General features: G+C 43.6%; 1 protein-coding gene across 1 annotated transcript in view; it reads left to right on the top strand.

Annotated features, from left to right (window-relative positions):
- The window catches only part of ABCC8 (ATP binding cassette subfamily C member 8), a 1,237,886-nt gene that overhangs the window by 213,115 nt on the left and 1,003,799 nt on the right, over nt 1-20,972 (top strand). Inside the window, exon 6 of the mRNA XM_086954145.1 lies at nt 353-541. Coding sequence (XP_086810271.1) covers nt 353-541 — 189 coding nt within the window. The remainder of the gene's footprint in view (nt 1-352; nt 542-20,972) is intronic.

Here is a 20,972-nt window from a genome sequence, read left to right as displayed (position 1 = left end):
AGTTTATGCACGTAGGCAGCCCCGTTTCAGCAAAATCAGTGCATGTACCTCTTCTGAGACTGATATTTGTTGTTGAAATGGTCCTCCTCTTTTTTAGCAGTAAGAATGAATCAACTTTCTGGTTTCTACTGAAAAAATAAATATTCCCTCTGGTGGTGTTTTCTTAGTTAAAATTTGTTTTAGCTCAAAACCAGAAACTGTAAAAATGGTCATATCATAACTAGTGTTTAATTTTAGTGCTCTACTTCTAATGCAAATATTTTGTGCTGGATTGACAATATGCAAAATCCAAGTGAGTTTAGTTAATATCATGATTTCGCTTTACATTTCTGTATATATTTTCATTTGACAGAGTAAAAGGTCTCCATCTCCACAAGGTTCAAAATCCATCTGGTTTGCACTGTGCCACGCGTTTGGGAGACCACTTATTTTCAGCAGCGTCTTCCGTGTCCTGGCGGATTTGCTGGGATTCGCAGGCCCATTGTGCATTTCTGGAATAGTTCATCATCTAAGCAATGAGAACAAGACCTTCACTCCACAGGTACTTTCTGAAATAATTTAATTTCCTTTATTCTCCTCTTCTTTGGTGTAATGTTTAAAATTATATATGTTTATCCTACCGTGCTCAATTTTAGGTACAAACGTCACAGGTATGACATGTTTAAATATTAGCAAATTTGTAGGTACTAAAGAAGGCAAAAGTAGGTACCAGCTGATGTCTTTATCTGTCTCACCTATAATTTGAAAACTAAATTTACAAAAGATAATACAGCAATGCAACCCTTTTATTTGGCATCGACTACAAAGCAAATTTGTTATTGATATTAAAAAAGGTGATATTTTTGTCCAACCTCATGGACATGGAAAACATTTTATTGTCTCACCAATGAATGTGTTGAGTTAAATGACACAAAAATATAGTATTTCAGATGCACTTAAATTGTTCAGTGAAAGATTTATGAACAGGAGGAATTACGACTGTGAAAATAAATATGATTCTCCAAGTGCTCATTTGATGACCTCTCTTAGCATAGTCCATGTTCTTAACCCTTTCGATGCGGATGACGAGCTCAGCTCGTCATCACCCACAGGTGTCGTGTGCTGATGACGAGCTGAGCTCGTCATGGTGCCACTAAAATGGCATTTTCCAGCACAGGGGGGGGGAAACGCCCAGCAGCCATGTGGTTAAAGATGAAGTCGGAGAGAGGCTGCACCACTACTCGAAGAGTGGGGGCGGGGGTTGAATCACAAGCAGCGACAGACCAGTGAACACTGTAGGCTAACCTATTGCTAAAGCTAGCCAAGCAGCTGAACAACGAGAAGCGTGTTCAAGAAAACAGAGGTGGTGCCATGGGGAAATGTACATTTTGAAACCTGCTGTGGTGAATTTGAACAAACAACTCCACAATCCACAACCTTAGCATCTTCACAATAGGCTACAGAAAGGATGCAGTACATGCATTGGCATAGCCAGTAGGTCTTTCCTTGGGATCTGATACGTGTTTAGCAAGAGCTATTGGCTTTGCCAATGTTTTTAAGCTATGTTGTAGAGTGGTGGGCGGGTCTGCCTCATATTGAAAAGTTATACTAAAAAAGTGTTTAGCATTTATTTACCTTATACAAGGTACAAGAACGCACACTGCCCGTCCCCATCACCTGGGAGGACTGCAGGCACCTTGGGAACGGAATGGTCACCTCCAGAAATTCTAGGAGTTGGGAATCATTAACAGAGGCCAGATATGCTTTAATTCAGTCTGAGCTCTGTAAGTGCTACAACGGAGGCGCAGGGGGACAAAAGAAGAAGGGAGGTAGGTCACATGCTGCCTGGATCACAAACCAGTTATCCAGGATATTTGTTGTAGGCTTTCAAATTTAGTGTCATGGTAAAACAGATTGAAAGCCAAGTATACTAACGCCATGGCTGAGACGTCCGAATGACCAGGTCACGTGGCGGTAGGATTTAACTATGTTCGATAAGTGAAATCACGAGACAAACTACATTGTTTAAAGTTATTGAGATGGGGGAGTCGGGGTTGAGGAGTTTAAAATTAAAACCTTAAAAATACATTCACAAACACGTTTGGATGCCCAGTGATTAGGTTCTCTCATAGGACATGTAGCGAATAGCCCCAACCCTTTAGCCCGGCTTCGAGATGCCCAAGATGGAGCCCCTTTCCTATGGCCATGCGCTGCCTTTATTTAATATGATTACTGCTGGCGGCCCCTAACAAAACTCTAGATCCTATTATTACTGTAATGACCCTCAAAGGCCTCTACCTAAAACGCAGCATAAAAATTAAGGACAACTATATGCGCCCGCAGCACAACAGGCATGGATGAAGGACTAAAGCAGCTCACTATACGTCTGCACCGCGCCTGCCTCCACGGTGGCTCGTGTTAACTGCAAAAAAAGTGGGACCCAAAATGGCCACTGAATAACATCCATTTACGCATTTCCCACTGCATTGAACCCATTGGCTTCCTTCTTACTTACCAGCTTTTTGCCAATGGATGAACAGTGGGTGCAAGCTATTTACCAATGGATTGATCACTTTCTCTATATAACAGCCTCTTGTAAGGAAGACGAGAAAACTTGCCAAGAACAAACCGGCACTGCGTAGGCCATTGCGTAAACTTACTATGGAAGCATTTGACAAAGTCTTCACTCGAGAACTAGTTAACAATCAGGTCGAAGCCTCCTAATAAGCTAGAGGCTTTTAAGGCTGCGTTAGAGTCCGCCTTTGACAGAACCATTCTAAAAAAACGGTGTCCTGTTCATCGGCGTCCTCCAAACCCCTGGTATACTGAAGACCTAAAGACAGAAAAAGCTATCTGTTGACGACTAGAAAGATCTTGGTGGGCCAGTAAGGACCTCCAAAACAGACTGCTATATAGACAGTCCTTGCCCAGTTACCATTTGAACCTAAAAGCAGGGAAACTGAGTTTTATTATTATTATTTTTTTTTTTTGGAGAACCTTTATTATTACTTCAAGCAATTACAAGTATGGACCTACAACCACCCCGGCCGGCCGCTAGTCAGAGCAACAGTACAGCAGATCAATGTGGAGAATTATAGCAGTGCGAAACTGGGGTCTTATAAACGCCCAGGACACGGCTTGTATTGAGGCGTACAGGTCCGAATACAGGATTATAAAGGTTCATTTTATAATAAAGGAAAAACTAAAAGTAAGTGCCATACAGTCATACATGGTCCCACAATAGTGAGCAAAAATCAGGATATCCGCAAATAGTACAAATACAAATGAAGCATTGGGGGGAAGGTAGGCAAATCAGGATAAATGTAGGCACAAACCTGTTACGTAGCAAAGCTCAGCCCCACCCCTCAATACGAAACATAATGTGGGAGACATGACGATCGACGACACTAAAGAAGGAAAAAGACTAAAGGGCCATAGAAACAAGTAACGGACAATTTAACAAACCCCATCCCCCCTACCCCCCACCCTGCACCCCTGCAGAAGGCCACAGCCTACCCCCCCAGCAGCGTGCCTGTCGCCCTAATGGAGACCCGAAATATAGTAAAGAAGAAGAGAAGAAAAAAGTGGAGGGGGGCCCTCGATCTTGCCACCTGGCCCCGCCCTACACCCCTGCGCCCAGGAGACATCCCAAAAGCAAGAGCAGGATATACATGGAGAACGTCAATCATCGACCTAACCAGCCTTATAATCCCGTTCGAATGTCCCCCAAGCACCGTCAGCCAATGATAAGTTCACTAAACTCAGGACGGTGTCATCCCTGGCCTTGTCTATCAATGGAACCATCATACGTCCACTTGTCAATCGGTACACAGAGCGGTGTGGAGGGTCCAAGTGATCCGGGTGGACAGGGTCGAATTGCCGCTTCAGAGGACTGCAGCAACCCAAACCCATCCGAACATGCATGGCGGAAATCCGTTTGCGTCGACATTGACCCCGCGAACATCCCCAAGGCTGAACACAGTTTCATCATCAAAGGAGGGAGAGTCACACAACCCGGCAAGCGCCGAGACAGCACCGGGGCAGTCCAAAAAGTAGATCGACGTTGTTTCCCCAGCCTCCAAGAAGACATGTGCCCCGAAGAGACACTCGCATGCACCACCAAGCTGTCCAGGGCGACAACAGGAGCTGGGTCTTTCAGCGGCTCCAGGAACCTAGATGTAGCAGGAGCACTCCGCATGGACACAGAAGCGGGCACGTTGGCACTCCGTTGAGGTCGAACTGTGCCCACGTGGAACTGCGGGACAACAATGGCGGCCATCCTGCTTACCAAGTCCCGGGCATTACAGATCAGGGTTCCGTGCATTTTCGTTAGTGCAGCCAGTACATCTTTGAACGTGGGCTCCTTCTCGCGCCACCAGTCCCCTGATCGCATCCACCCGGCAGCTGTTTGACCTGGACCGCATAAGGGGGCGCTAGCCGCCATCTTAGCCGATCCGGCCACGTCTTTCTGCACCTCACCTCAGGGACCGGGCCCCAAACCAGGGCGCTACAGGATTCACGACCGGGACTCAAAAATGCAAGGCAGGCTCCCCGGAGAAGAGTCACCAAAGGGCTAAACAAAATCTTTGCCGCCCCCCGGGAGCCGCCCGCCGATTCCGGGGGTAGTTCTTGATTATGCCCGGACACGAAACTGGGGAGGGGGGCCAGATACCGTGCACCCCCCTCGACCCTGCTTTGCCACGCAGTCCCACGAGGCACTCCGTTAAGTGGACTGGGTCGTCACTGCCTCCATCGGCCCATCAATTCACCGGCACCCTCCGGCCGGCTCCTCACCACCACCAGTGGCCGCTGTTGTCGCAGTCGCGGCCGGCTGCTCTTTTCAAGCGACACCCCGGTCCCAGCACTGCGAGGGCCTCAGAGGAGTCGGGGACATAACTCCGGGTCAGCCCCACGCAGAAGCCTCAGGAGCAGACGTAAGTGGTAGTTCCCCTTCGCCTACTTAAATATGCCGTTACGGCTCAGGATAATTGCCAGGATGTATGCGCGGGGTGAAAGGGCTCACGGAGCGGAGCGTCTATGCGGCCATCTCTGTCGCTGGCTTGGCTCCTCCCCCCTGAGTTTTATTATTAACAAATTGACCAGTCCAACAATTCCTCAAAGGCTCTGTTCAGTATAGTCAAAGACTTCACTTCACCCAAAGCTTGTAGTCAGTCTCCAAATGAATCCCAGGAATTATGCAATTCCATAGCCACCTACTTTCAGGATAAGATATCCAGCATATACGATAATTTCCCTCTGATAGCCCCCTCAGTCTCTGAAACTCTGTCCGAACTGGAGAAGAAGCGGAAGATACCTAATTGCTCCCTGGAGAGCTTCAGCTTAACCACCATTGAGGAGGTCCAAAAAGGCTTGGCCTTGGGAAAATCATGGACTCCCAATGATTCATGCCCCCCAAAAGTCATGTCTCTCCTAGCCAGGAGCTGTACTCCAGCAATTTGTGATATCTTTAATTGCTCTATATCTACAGGTATAATCCCATCCCCCTGGAAAGAAGCAGTGGTCGCCCCATTCTTAAGAAACCCACAGCGGACCCCTTAACAATTATCGGCCTATTTCTCTTTTACCTCTTATGGGGAAACTGCTAGAAAATATCATAACCAACAACTTAATACCTATCTGGAACAGAATGAAATCCTAGACCCTTCACAGTACGGCTTTCGCCCAGGCTTTAGTACAGAAACCGCCGTTTTGGCGGTTACTGACTCACTAAGACTGATTATAGGCTCAGGCGGCTCTGCGATACTGATACTCTTAGATCTCTCTGCAGCTTTTGATACTATTTCTCACACAAAGCTAGGGGAGAGACTATCTGATTGCGGTATCATAGGAACAGCCTTAAAATAGCTACAACACTTTTTGACGGAGAGAAGACAAATGGTTACTTTAGGTCCCTATTCCTCGGCCAAAGTGCCCTTAGAGAAGGGGGTCCCACAGGGCTCCTGTCAGAGTCCAACCCCTTTTAATATATTTATATGGACCCTCTGGCTCAGATTGTGGAACAGTCGGGCTTTGAAATCATCTCATATACAGATGATACTCAGCTTCAGCGACGGCTCGTGGAGGGAGTTACGGTGGGGCAGGAGGGTGGGGAGGGGGAGGGGCAGGGTGGAGGTTGCTAAAAACCGGCATATGGATAATTGCAGGTAAGTAAACAATTTAATTAATAAAACGAATTTCGTAGTGCGCCTTGCATCGCAAAATGCAATGCAGTGCGAGCTACGAAATTCGTTTTATTAATTAAATTGTTTACTTACCTGCAATTATCCATATGCCGGTTTTTAGCAACCGTCCGCCCTGCCCCGCCCCCTCCCCGCCCTCCTGCCCCACCGTAACTCCCTCCACGGGCCGTCGCTGCTCAGCTTATGTTCACTATCGGGAAATGTCCAGAGCTAGAATAAATACGCTTTGCCAATGGTATGAAGCTGATCTCAGACTGGATGACTGGGAATTTACCTTCAATTGAATCCAGGTAAGACTGAAATCATATTAATGGGAAAATCTTTGGACATTTGGTCAGACGATTGTTGGGCAGTCCAATTGGGCTCGGCTCCATCCCCAAACTCTCCGTGAGGAATTTAGGAATAACAATTGACCGCTCCCTGTCCATGAAAGACCATATTGTGACTATGCCCAGCACATGTTAATACGGTCTTCGACTCCTTCGGAAAATACTGTCGTTCATACCTCCCTCCCATCGTAAGACTTTAGTTCACGCAATGATAACCAGTCATCTAGACAATGCCCTGCTGGCAGAAGTGGGTGAGACACTCCTGGCAAAATTACAGATTGTTCAGAACACAGCTGCAAGAATGATCTTAAATCGCTCAGCAGACTCTTCATCAATTCCGCTGCTTAGAGAACTGCACTGGCTTAACATGAAAAAAAGATCCTTCTTTAAAATCTGCTGCCTAACCTACAATGCCCTTAATGATAAGGGCCCCCACTACCTCCAACATAAACTGATTAAATACTGCCCCAGTAGGAGGCTTAGATCCAGTGCACAGGGTCTGTTACAAGTTCTTCAAATCCGTCTCATCCAGACAGGAGGTAGAGCTTTTTCCTATCTGGCCCCCAGATATTGGAACCCGCTCCCACAGGCTCTTCGAGCAATCCAGAGTTATGGCACTTTTAGGAAACACCTGAAAGCCTTCCTATTCTAAACAAATGCCCTGGTTCTGGTTCCACTCTAGCAGAAGCTCAATCTCTAGTCAGCGCCGTGATGCCCCAGGGTGATTTGAGCACTTAATAAATAATTAACCGAACCTAACCCATGATTAGTGGGTGCAAACTTATATGAAGTCGGAGAGAGGCTGCACCACTATTCGAAGGGTGGGGGCGGGGGTTGAATCATAAGCAGTGAAACTATTGCTAAAGGTAGCCAAGCAGCCAACGACAAAAAGCGTGTTCAAGAAAACAGAGGTGGTGCCAGGTGGAAGACTCTATACCTGCTGCTGAACGCATTCAAGGCACGCAGGAAAAAGGAGAAAGCAGCAGTCGCATTATGCTCTTAACATAGGGCTTAAGACAGTGGATAACATTCAGCTTACCTCGCCACACGTGCCTATACGGACACTGGACGGAACACGCTATGAACTGCAAGAACATGATTCGCCGATGTCAAGCACAAAAGAACAGTAGAGAGCGAGAGAATGAAAATGCCGTCAGCCGGCCGCGCTCTCAGTGGAGTCCCACATGAAGGAGCCCGGTATGTTAAGTATCTAATTATTAACAGATTGAAGTCCTGTTAAACAAGCGCGTTCTGGCATGCACTTGCGGGAGTGAGCAGTGGTACAGGGCCATCTGTCTTCAATTAGCGTGTGCGCCTCTGCTCTCTCCCGCAAGGTGGATGCCAACTTGAAAAGAGCTGACCAATTTCTAAAGGTCATCTCCTAGTGCACTGAGTGCGCGCTGCCTAGGCGAGGCCTAAAAAGGGACCACTATGGATTGGAAGCACTGGAAATTATTGGGGTCATTATTGAGCAAACCCATTTTGGAATGGTTGCCAGTGAGAATGATTCAGCAAGGGAAAGATGTACAGAATTGTTGAACTGAAAGAGAAGAAAGGAGTGATAATAGTCAAAGTAATTTGAAAAGAAGCTGTTAAGCAGAACTACAATTCAATTTGAATGAAAACATAATGGCACTTTGACTCCTGTCTAATGATTTTGTTCTAGCACTGCTTTTGGTTTCAAGCAGAATTAATTTGACAAATATGATTTTGTTCATGTTTGAAAATGTGCAGTCATACCCATTAGCAAAGTGAATGTTGCTTTTTTATAAACATCACATTTAAATTAGCTTATTTCAAACATTGTATTCTTTAAATGTAATATAATATTAGTTTGCTAATTATAAGTATATTGTTGAAATTATATGTATATATACTTTCATATGTATTTATATATCTATATGTGTGTAATATTTTTAGAAATGTAAACAATAGAGAAACACATTTTAATCAACTTCAATATTAACAGTAAAATAAATTAAAACCTTAAAAACGTATATATTGCCACCAAAAATATTAAAAACATATGTATATTACCAATAAAAATATTCGACCTGAATAACATATTAAAATAAACATGTTATAATACATTTTATTTACACTGTGCACTAAATTTAGAAACAAAAGAGTTTAATAATCTTTCAAATTTGCAAGAACAATATAAAAGAGAAAATTAGAAAATATATACACACACACACACACACACACATATTACCTACTGGCGGTCGCCAGTAGGTATATATAGTTAGGATTTTTTTTGAATAGGGATTTCTGAAAATTCTATGTTGAATAACTTTGGCGTTGATGGACGGAATTGGCTGAAATGTTAAGGAAAATGGCACATTTTGTTTCTGAGCGTCCCCTGAAAGTTTGGGGGGGTTTCGTCAAGTGGGGGCCGAGAAAAAAGGGGGGTCCCAAAACGAGTTTTTAACATTGAGTTTTCCATAGGGCGGTTGGACTCACTTTTAGCCCGAACGGCTGAATGGATTTCCACCAAACTTGGCAAAATTGTAGGGACTGGTACCCCGATGTGCCTTTGCTATGTCTCAAGATATATGCTCCAGTGGTTTTTCCGAAAATTAACTTTGAAAAATATATATTCAGCTACATTGGGCTATACATATGTTAGAGCCCAAATGGAGCCCAATGTAGCCCAATGTAGCCCAAAGATGGCCACCAGAGACAAAAAAAAACAAATGTAGCCCAAATATCAGCCAGCTGTAGCCCAACTATAGCCCAATGACAGAGTGCCCCAGAGTGTCCTAAAGAACAACTAGAGCGCTAACAGTCTTACTTATGACAAAAGTATGGCACACCTGAAGTCATCTTGATTGGAATAAAGTGCAAGTGTATAACTGTATAGTTGATGAAATGGAGGTGTGATTGATTCTTTGCATGACTGACTAGGTGTGTGAGTAACTCCATGGATGAGTGACAGTCTGTGAGTGTCTGTTTACACTGATTGTATCTAAGGTTATATTAGAGTCTGAAGAGGTTCATCGTATTATCACATGAATGATATCATCAGTAATATGATCAGTAATGTCAAATGAGATGTCATCAGTGATGTCATCAGTGATGTCATTTGAGATGTCATCAGTGATGTCATCAGTGATGTCATTTGAGATGTCATCAGTGATGTCACTGACCATGTCATGAATGATGTAATATGTGACATCATCAGCAGTGCATTGCGGGTGCGCTATATATAGTTAGTATAACTAACTATATATGCGAATTTCAATGGTTTTGTGTGAGTAAAATAAGGTTTTGTAAATGCTAATTCCTAACTATATATGGTCTATAACCTATGGTTTTTTCAGTGAATTTTCAAGGTTTTGTAAATGCTAATTCCTAACTTTATATGGTCTATAACCTATGGTTTTTTCAGTGAATATATATATATATATAGATAGATAGATAGATAGATAGATAGATAGATAGATAGATAGATAGATAGATAGATAGATAGATAGATAGATAGATAGATAGATAGATAGATAGATAGATAGATATAGATAGTCCTGTCCACCCTTTTCCCTTCGGCAGAACCTCGGGCACAGATCTCCAGACTCCAGAGACAAATCACGGACTCCCGCAAGACGTAAATGGGTGAAGCAGAGTCAGTTTATTAAAACCATAAATTTCACAGGAACAGTGCCTGCCATGATGCGTTTCGCTCTTCGCTGGGAGCTTGATCACAATATATTAATAAAATACTTTATTGCCTAAACTAATGTAGTAAAATAAAATCTACAAATAAACCACAATATAATAGTAGGAAAAAGGTTGGACTTTAAAGGGCTTACATTTACTAGTCTCAATCAGTCTAACCAAAAATAGTTAAATGGTTGGACTCTGGGTTAGATTTACTATTCTATCTCCAATCTAAGCAAAAGTAGGAAAAGCGTTGGACTTCAGAGGGGTTATGTTTACTATTTCTACTCCATTCTAAGCAACAGCAGGGAAAGGGTTGAACTTCTGAGGGGGTTCTGAGAGGTTAATTCTACTATTCCTTCTCCAGTCTGAATAACATTAGGGAAAGCGTCGGATTTCGGGGGGTTTAGACTTACTATTCCCACTCCAGTCTAAACAACTGTAGGGAAAGTGTTACACTTCAGTGGGCCATATTACAGATGTGGCGCATTTTCCTGGAATGCACTTGGTACACCTTTCAAAAGGTGCACATAGCACAATATAGGAAAATGTGATGCCAATTATGGTGAATGGGCTTTCATGTGAAAAACAAAGCAGCTGATTTAAAGCTGCTCTGTGTTTTCCCGCCTGAACGTTCAAAGGAGAGTAGAAATCTCCTTGCAGGTGGGTGCTGTTAGAAACTGCACTCGCCTGCAAGGGGATGTCTGGGGGTCCACAGTACCACTTTCCCCCCTCCACAGAACTGCTTCCAGGGGGTGCACAGAGTGCACCATCTTGTATGTGGCGCAATGTCAATACGCCTCATGAGAGCTTCTTTGCCTCTGCCTCTGTGGTCACATCTGTAATATGGCACGGGTGCAGAGGCAAAGAGATTCCCTCATTTGCATGGGGCACACCCCCATACAAATAAGGGAACGCCTCCTGAAGATATTACAGAAGGGGCCGCAAGCGTCTCCGGCCCCTCCTGTAATATCAAAGTGTCCCAGGGGCTCACAAAGTGGGTTAAAATGCCTGCTGCGCCCCAGGGCACTTTGCGTAATACGGCGCCAGTAGGTTAAATTTAGTATTTCCACACCAGTCTAAGCAATAGTAGGGATAGTATTAGAGTTTAAAGGGGCTATATGTACTATTCCCACTGTAGTCATAGTAATAGTAAAGAAAGTGTTGGACTTTAAATTAATTACATTCAACAATTAAAGTTTAAATCATATATTTAAATATTTTTAATACATAATAAAGCATAATAAATTAAAGTACCTAGAAATTATTAACAGTATAATAATTAAGAAACTTAGAAAACACATTTAAAATTTCAATTAAAAATGTAAAAAACTAAAATAATTACTTACAATCACATTGACTTACTTAAGTACAAATAAAGTACACTATTTCGTTTAAAATAAATACAAACATATTTAATTAAAATGAATACTGAGAAAAGCATAAATCCAAATATCAGTCCACAAACATTTCATCATCACTTACAAATTAAATAATAAATGAAACATGTATAATAATACAGCAGTAACATTTAACATAATATATTTGCAATTAATCACATATAAAAAAGAAATCTGTAAGCTAATGTTATAGCTTTAACATCTTCCCACCTTATAACCCTTAAAAAAATTAAATTAAAAAATACAAAAAAATATTAAAAAAATTAAGATACATATAAAAATGTAACACTTAGTAATAAACAAATACAAAATAGGCAATTTCAATAATAATTAAAAATGAAGGTAACAATTTGACAATTATTAGTTAATAATTATTTAAATAATTAATGTACAATAAAAAATAGTTGGCATTACATTTAAGTAAATTATAATTTAGCTAACTTCTCACCTATTCCCCTACAAACCCAACAACCTGCTGCTAAAATATAGCATATTATTATTATTATTATTAATATTAATAATAATAATAATACAATTACAATATTATTGAAATATAACACAATAAACTAAATATATAATGCAACAAATAAAGAGCTACCATAATTAATAATCAATTAAGTAATACATTTAAAATAAAAAACAATTGCCAGAAAATTAAAATAAATAATAATTTAATGAATGTCCCTACCCATTCCTCTACAAAGCACTCAACCTGCTATTAGACTTTAAATTGCTAATTACGGGTCAATTTAAGGCATATGGTCCTTGCATTGGGGGCCCGTTGCGGGCCCCCAGGGTGAAGGGGGTGGTGGGGGGTGCACGGTGCCTGCCGCTTTGTGCATGCAAATGCACAGCATGCACTTTTAACTTTGCGGCGGGTGCTGCTTAAAGCAGCACCCACCGCAATCGCAATGTTAAATATTCGGGATGTGACCGCCAGGGTGGTGGTCACATCCTAATTGCAATGGAGGGAACGCCGCTGCCCCTGCGGACGGTCCCTCCATCTCAGGGGTGGCTGACGGACGCAGGTCCGTCCGCCATCATAATCGACCCCTAGATGTGTAACTAAATTACTAAAACACCTAAAATGACAAGTTATATGTGTAAAATTAAATAACAATTATACAGTGTTATCACAAAAATTAGTATATGATCTAAAATATATTAAGTTCATTAAAACACTATATTGTTTACTATATTCATGAAAATTATATTAAAAACAAAAATATTTTGAAAACATTATTTCTTAACAAAAACAATTAAATTACTGACAACAATATTCTATACCACGAGTTTTATGTAGTAACAATATTTTCTGATGATATTTAAAACTCGAAATTGTGTTTAAACACCAACTGAGAGGCTGTCAACAGTCCGCAGAGACAGTATGTTACTGTGACCTTAAGTTGAACCAGTACTTTGTTGCCTGGTCTCAATTTTTCTGATCTGGTTTAACTTCTCATTTCTAGTGCATGCTCCATTTGGTAATTTACTCAAATTAGTTCAGTTTTTCATCTTAACAAATATATTTGACCATATTTATGCATTTTCTTGTTCTTGGTAGTCGCAATTCTCTCCCAATAGCATACTAAATTCAAAAGCATCCATAGAGGAAATTTGAAATTGTAAAATATTCATGAACTGTCAAACAATCTCTGTGAATAATAAAACTATGAAAAATACTTTATAAAACTGCAGATAACTTAATAGCACAAAAGCCTGCTGCTGAGCTACCAAGGCATAAGAAAAATAAATTGGGCAATTACTTAGACAAAATGGAATGTTTAATTTGTAAAGAAAGCTGAGGTTGGATTCACAGATTAAGGCAGTGGTCCTTTTGTCTCTTGTTGCACAACATTGGTAAATATATTTATATATATTTGTGGGGCCGGGAGACCCGGTCGAAATACTTCATGCAGAGGTGGTCATCCTGAAATAAAGCACATATGTCATCAAGCTGTTTGTGTTCCGTACCTTTTTGTTTTCCCGCCCTCTGGGGAAAGTGGACTCCAGGAACAGGATTTGTATGTATATATATATATATATATATATTACCTACTGGCTATCGCCAGTAGGTATATATAGTTAGGATTTATTCCCTATGGGATTTTTGAAAATTCTATGTCTAATAACTTTGGCGTTTGTGGACGGAATCGGCTGAAATTTTCAGGAAAATGGCACATTTTGTTTCTGAGCAGCCCTTGAAAATTTGGGGGGGTTTTGTCGAGGGGGGGCCGAGAAAAAAGGGGGGTCCCAAAACGCGTTTTTCCCATGTTAATTTCCATAGGGCGGTTGGACTGACTTTTAGCTCGAACGGCTGAATGGATTTGCACGAAACTTGGCAAAATTGTAGGGACTGTTAGCCCGATGTGCCTTTGCTAGGTCTCAATATATGTGCTCCAGTAGTTTTTGAGAAATTAACGTTTAAAACAAGATATATATCTGTAACAGCGCTCCAGGCTGCGCTCCGGTTCGCTTACTTTTCGCGAAACGGAACTTTGAGCGCAGAAAGCTGATTGGCTCTCCGGTGTCTGTCAACATTCTAAACAGTCCGGAGCGGCCGCCATCTTATCTCTCGGTAGGATCGAGAGAGAAGAAGAGGTGAAAAACGAAGGGGGAATTTAATGAAAGGGGGCAAGGTATACCCCTCTTGACCCCCTAGGAATGTTGTTGGGGTTATTAAAGGGTCCCGTGAGGAAAATAAAAAAAAAATTATTTTTCACGGTAGAAGCACTTCACGGGCCGCGAACTGGGCCGCAAACTGGTAGCGAACCGGGAATTCGCCATTTTGTGCTTCGTTTTAATTAAATTACTAGGTATAAGGGGGTGCGGGAGACGTATCCTAATCCCCTATGTTTCATGAGGGTGGCTGAGGAGGCTCATATATGTTGATACATCTCTTCCAGCGGCTGTGCGTGAGCTTTTTATTTTTTTTGCTGCGTGACGTCTGTTAACGTTCGATTCGATGGAAATCAGGAAGTGTTGACCGCCAATTTGTCACTGCGATAAAATATTTTGTTATAAATGAATCCTTATTGATAAACATTGTCTGCGCCATCTTGCCTTTTTTCCAATGCCACAATTTTGTCGTGCACGGCAGCCATTTTAGATGCCAGGCTGGTCCCAGGCTATCACCTACCCCTGCGGATGTAGTTTATGGCCCCAGCTGTAGAGAATCCAGACATGCCAACCCTCCCGATTCAGGCGTGAGACTACTGATTTCAGTGCTAGTCTCCCGCCTCCCGATTTCTGCAAGCAAAAACCCGGGGGCATATTACCAACAACTAGCGATAATTTTTGTCTCTAACTTGTTTAGAGACAAAAATTATCGCCGCACATCGGCGATTTTTATCGCAGATAAACCTTGCTATTAGCAAGGTTTATCGCAAATGCGATAAAAAACGGCCGCAATGCATGAATATCGCTGAAAAGTCAGCGATATTCATGTATTATCGAGCAAATGCTCTTAGCCATGTTATCCACCTCCCATTGGATAACATGGCTAAGAACTGCTCAGGGCACTATCACTGACATGCAAAGCGGGGCCCACGATGGTCGCTATCTCCTTTTAGCTGTCACTAACTGGTGTTAGCGACAGCTTGGTAATAGGGAGATAATTTTATCTCCGCTTTCTTGGCTTTTAAAGCCAAAAAAGCGGAGATAAACCCCCTTGATAATATGCCCCATGATTCCTCAGGGGTTTCAGCTGACAGGGCTTGGTATTGTGTTACGTGGTAATTCTTCCAGGAAACGTCAGAGGGTCGATGCAGGGGTTCTAGAAGGGGTGATAAACCATTTAAGCCTCATAAACAAGCGCATGGTCTTTTAAAGATCTGTGAAGTACTCGGGGCGGCGGTGTGTGTGTGTCCTCTTTCAGGAGAGGGCGGGGGGGGGGGGAATGCCAGCAACTTCCAGGCTAGGCAGTGTTCAACACTTGCATCACCCTTTCTCTGCCTGCTATTGCGCTCCATGCTTCGGAAAGGTAAGAAAAAGAACGTGCATTTGAGTTTGAAATGTCCGATCCTGTAGCAGTACACTTGCAAAGCCCACACATGACAATAACCCGATTCAAGGCCCCATTCACCCGTTTTTAAAAAAATATATAACACTCCAACAAAGTAACATTATAAAACTTTATTAACTTTTAAATATAATGAACGGAACAAAAACTGTAAAAACATTTAAACATTTTTCACTAAAAAAAGCAACAATTGTCAGAAGCTGTCTTTTGTGCGAATAGTCCCAAGGCAGCACAACGTGCTGAGTTCTGGACGGCACCCAGGTGATGTCGCCTGGGTGCCGCACTGGTTTTGGTATCCTACAATGCTGCTCCGAAAATTGGCGTGGGGCGTCCCGGGTGGTGCGGGGGGAGGCCTCGTCAGTAGCGGTCTGTTGTGCGAATAGTCCCAAGGCAGCAGAACGCGCTGAGATGTTGATGGCACCCAGGTGATGTCCAGTAAACTGCCGCACTGGTTTTGGTATCCTACAATGCTGCTCCGAAAATTGGCGTGGGGCGGCCCGGGGGGGGGGGGGCGTGGGGGAGGCGGCGTGAACGGGCCTCCCCAGGTGGCGGCCATCCAGCTGAGTTGCGCCCGCTCTTGCGGCTACAGCGTCTCGCTCACCATGTTGTTGAGTTGCTCCCACTCTTGCAGTGCAGCGATAGGCGGCTGCCACATGACTCTTAAAATGGCGGACGGCTCTTCGGTTTTGGGCCTGGTCCACTAAAATGGCCCTGGGACACCTTGGAACTCGGACGCTTGCCTGCTAGGGCTTGGGCTCCATTCTCGAAAAGCGTCCCCTCAGCCGTGAAGATTCTACAAAAGTCTTGGGGGCCCTCGACTCCTGCAGGCTTCCGGTGGGGAGCGGCTGCCATGATTGCTCGCGGAATGACCACGACGGAGCCACGAGATGGTGGTGCTCTCATGCTGACGCCAGCTTCAGTCTGAAACATCCAGAAACAAGGTGGGGCTTTCATCGTTTGGGAAAAAAAATGTTCTAAACCAATGAAAAGTGTTATTTTTAGGTCATATGACCAAGCCTTCCATCTTTAGGAAACCAAAAGTAAAATGAACCAATGAAAGTTTTATAAACAAGTCACATGACCTGTTATGCGGCATAGGGCTACAAAAAGCGTAGAAAATCCGTTGGCACGTGAGGCGGCGTCAGTAGCGGACCGATGTGCGAATAGGCCGAAGGCAGTCCAACGCGCTGAGATCCGGATGGCAACGAGGTGGTGTCCAGCAAATTGCCGCACTGGTGTGGCCATCCTACAATGCTGCGCCGAAAGTCGGCGTGGGGCGCCCCGTTGGCCTGTGAGGTCGCGTCAGTCAGTGGGGGCTGTGCGTCTCCCCCAAGATGGAGGCTCCTCGGCTGCAGTGCGGCGCCCCTTAGCGTTTCACTCGCCGTCCAGCTGAGTTGCGTCCGCACTTGCGGCTACAGTAGGCCGAAGGCAGCACAACGCACCGAGATCCGGATGGCACCGAGGTGGTGTCCAGCAAATTGCCGCACTGGTGTGGCCATCCTACAATGCTGCGCCGAAAGACGGCGTGTCCAGCTGAGTTGCGGTCACTCTTGCGGTACAGTGACTCGAACGCGCCGAGATCCGGATGGCACCGAGGTGGTGTCCAGCAAGTTGCTGCACTGGTATGGCCATCCTACAATGCTGCGCCGAAAGTCGGCGTGGGGTGCCCCGTTGGCTTATGAGGTGATGTCAGTAGTGGACCGATGTGTGAATAGGTCGGAACCAGCACAAGGCGCCAAGATCCGAATGGCAAGTCCTGGATGTTGAGTGCCATAGTTGAGAGTTCTGAGCAGTGCTTGTAAGACTGTCTGAAGCTTATTTGCACCTGCTGCAGCTTCACTATTGCCCTGGTGTGGCCAAAGGTCGCACATGACATAGGCTGCCGGCTCCCGAGGTCCGGCGGAACATTTTTCCTTTTCTTTTCTGCTTCTTGTCCTACAATCCGTTTCATCTGAAAACACGACCAGGTCCCTGAATGTGTGCAGGGGGACGCTATTGAGTGAATGAAAATGGCGGCTTGACACAAAGCTGACTCACGCGTTGCTGTTGATGCTATACAGACAAAAATTGGTTTTCAGTTTGTACATTCTTCAGGATTTTTTTTCCATCCAAGGCTGATTGAGAGTTTGTAGAAAAATGGCTTCAGATTTTCCACATACTACTCTTCAACATTCTTCCTAAATGTAACAATGTGAAACTCACTAGGAGAACGGCTGTTTATGTTTCCTTTCAAAATGCTGCCAATAATATTTTCTGAATGGAAGACACCATCTTGTAGCATAAAGGGCCGAAAGGGGTTCTGGTCTGGCCGATGGTTGGTGGAGACATTTTGACTATATCTTGGACCTGCCCGGCCTCGCCCAAAATGGCGCCGGTATAAATGGGACTCGTAACTCCTTGCCCGCAAATGTATATCTAGAAAATTTTATTGTAAGTGGCCCTGTCTTATTTTAATTACAAAATGTACGTCCACCGATTCCGCAACTGTTAGACACCTTAGTTCTTGCAACCTAATGGCCCGCTCGTTACGTTCCTCTACAGTGTAAATGTCTCCTCATCATATACGATTTCAGTTTGCTCCGTGGCCGGCCCACGTGGTTATAGGCCCGTATTTGTATACTGACATTTTCACAATAAAGGTTTTTAAAACAAAACACGGTAGTAGTATTTAGATTGGTAAAGTTTTTACTTTTAGTCACTGTTTTCGAATCAGTAAAAGGCAAGTGAAATAAAGCAGTCCAATTACATGACGGATAAAAGGTATAATATGTAGGAACGCAGTAAAGATAAATGGTCAAGGGCAGTTGTGTTTTCCACTCCTGCAACATAAAGTGATCGATAAGAATCTGATAATCAGGCGTATCGGCGACTAAGACAGCAGGCCGAGTCTCTTTTACTCAACGGCTCCGTCATGGAACGAAGAAACGCCCTTTTTCTCGAAAAAGGAATATATTTTACTTGCAGGACAGTTGTAAATTTTCCGGGAAAGTACATTAGCCTGGAATATTATAACATATGTTTAAAAAAAAATAATGTTCGAAAACAATAAAAAGCGTAATTTTTAGGTCATATGACCAAGCTTTTCATCATTAAAATAACAAAAGTAAAATTAACCAATGAAAAGTTTTATTAACAAGTCACATGACCTGTTATGCTTACGTTACGCGCTGCGCGCCGCGCCTCGGATCACTTCCGGGTGCGCTAACGCGGTGTGTCATATAACGCATTACGCGACAACGTAGGTCAAGAATATAGTCAAAATGTCTCCACCAACCAGCGTTCGGAACACAACCCCTTTCAGCAGTCCAAAAAGTTCTGTTAAATGACAACAGAGGGGACAGGCAACAAGAACCATCAGTCAAAGAGGGGAGGGCAAGTTCTTCTCTTCCGGGTCATGTTGGGGCGCTACCGGAACTGATCGAATTGGTAGTCTACAGTGTTTCTGGATGTTTCAGACTAAAGCTGGCGTCAGCATGAGAGCACTACCATCTCGTAGCTCCGTCGTGGCCATTCCACGAGCAGACATGGCAGCCGCTCCCCACCAGAAGCTTGCGGGAGTCGGGGGCCCCCAAGACTTTTGTAGAATCTTCACGGCTGAGGGGACGCTTTCGAGAATGGGACCCAAGCCCTATCAGGGAAGCGTTCGAGTTCAAAGGTGTCCCAGGGCCATTTTAGTGGACCAGGCCCAAAACCGAAGAGCCGGCCGCCATTTTGAGAGTCCTGTGGCAGCCGCCTATCGCTGCACCGCAAGAGCGGGAGCAACTCAACTACATGGTGAGCGAGACGCTGTAGTCGCAAGAGCGGGCGGTAAACAGCTGAATGGCGGAAGAGGCACAGTGTAGCAAAAGCGGGCGGAATGGCAACTGAAACGGTAAAGGGGCGCCCCACTACAGCGTGTCTTCAGGTCAAACGGATTGTGGGACAAGGTCCAGAATAGAAGAGTCATCAGAAGGCAAAAAGTTCCGCCGGACCCCGAGAGCCGGCCGCCTATGTCGGGGGCGATCTCAGGCTACACCGGTGCTATAAGACTTGGGGAGGGGGTCGGAGCCAAGTGTCCTCTCCGAGTCCATGGCCATCACACCGCCCCTCGGGGGCCTCCGTCAAGCTGTTTAGGAAGGTTTCATATCACATTGTTTTCAAATGCAGTCAGGTCCACAAACGACACTCACTTACTTTGAGAATAGTGAAGCTGCAGTAGGTGGAAATAAGCTTCAGACAGTGTTACAAGCGCTGCTCAGAACTCTGAACTATGGCACCCAACATCCAGAACTTATGCCATTTGAGAATGGCAGTGACATTGAAGCAACTCAGGGACCAAAACCATTAACGTACTTTCACGTATGAAAATCTTACTTGGGGAGGGGGCACTATCTGCAAAGACTAAACAAAGTATTGCGACTTTGTGCTTGTTTGTAAATAGAGAATGAACCAAAGAGAATCAATTGTAAAACAGTAAATGCTTGGATAACAATCAATCAAATGGAGAGACAAGCAGGTACGACGGATTACAACGGGGGTAAAGGTCTGCGTTAACTACCGTTCACTATCTGCAAAGAGAGAGTACTACTAAGAGAAAAGAGGGGAGGGGGGGTGCAGCGTTCAAAGCACATCAGCGTGCATAAATACGAAAATGTTTTTATCTATCACGTACTTGACATTTTAAAGCTTTTCATATTTGCTATTAAAAAACCATTGAAATTCACTGAAAAAACCATAGGTTATAGTCGATATATAGTTAGGAATTTGCATTTACAAAACCTTATTTTACTCGCATAAAACCATTGAAATTCCATATATAGTTAGATGCGCTAACTATATATCGCGCACCCGCAATCCACTGCTGATGATGTCACATATTACATCATTCATGACATGGTCAGTGACATCACTGATGACATCACTGATGACAACTCAAATGACATCACTGATGACATCTCAAATGACATCACTGATGACATCACTGATGACAACTCAAATGACATCACTGACAACATCACAGATGACATCATTCATGTGTTAATACGATGAACCTCTACAGACTCTGATATATCCTTAGATACACTCAGTGAAAACAGACACTCACAGACTGTCACTCATCCATGGAGTTACTCATACACCTAGACAGTCATGCAAAGAATCAAACACACCTCCAATTCCTCAACTATACAGTTATACACACCTTACTTATTGAAACATATTCTAACACATATTTACTCTCTTATACAATCCTTGATACATGTTCACAATGATCCATACAGCCACTCACACATTCACTGGCTCTTATGCACAGTTATTTATATATGTTAACTCTCACATGTACTGTGTTTTACATATGTACTTACTTTGACATGTAGCACTTTTGAAACCATACATCTAGTGAATCAAC

Source organism: Lissotriton vulgaris, chromosome 2_1 (assembly GCF_964263255.1).
Source record: "Lissotriton vulgaris chromosome 2_1, aLisVul1.2, whole genome shotgun sequence".
Lineage (NCBI taxonomy): Eukaryota > Metazoa > Chordata > Amphibia > Caudata > Salamandridae > Lissotriton > Lissotriton vulgaris.
This window is presented reverse-complemented; position numbering and strand designations above follow the sequence as displayed.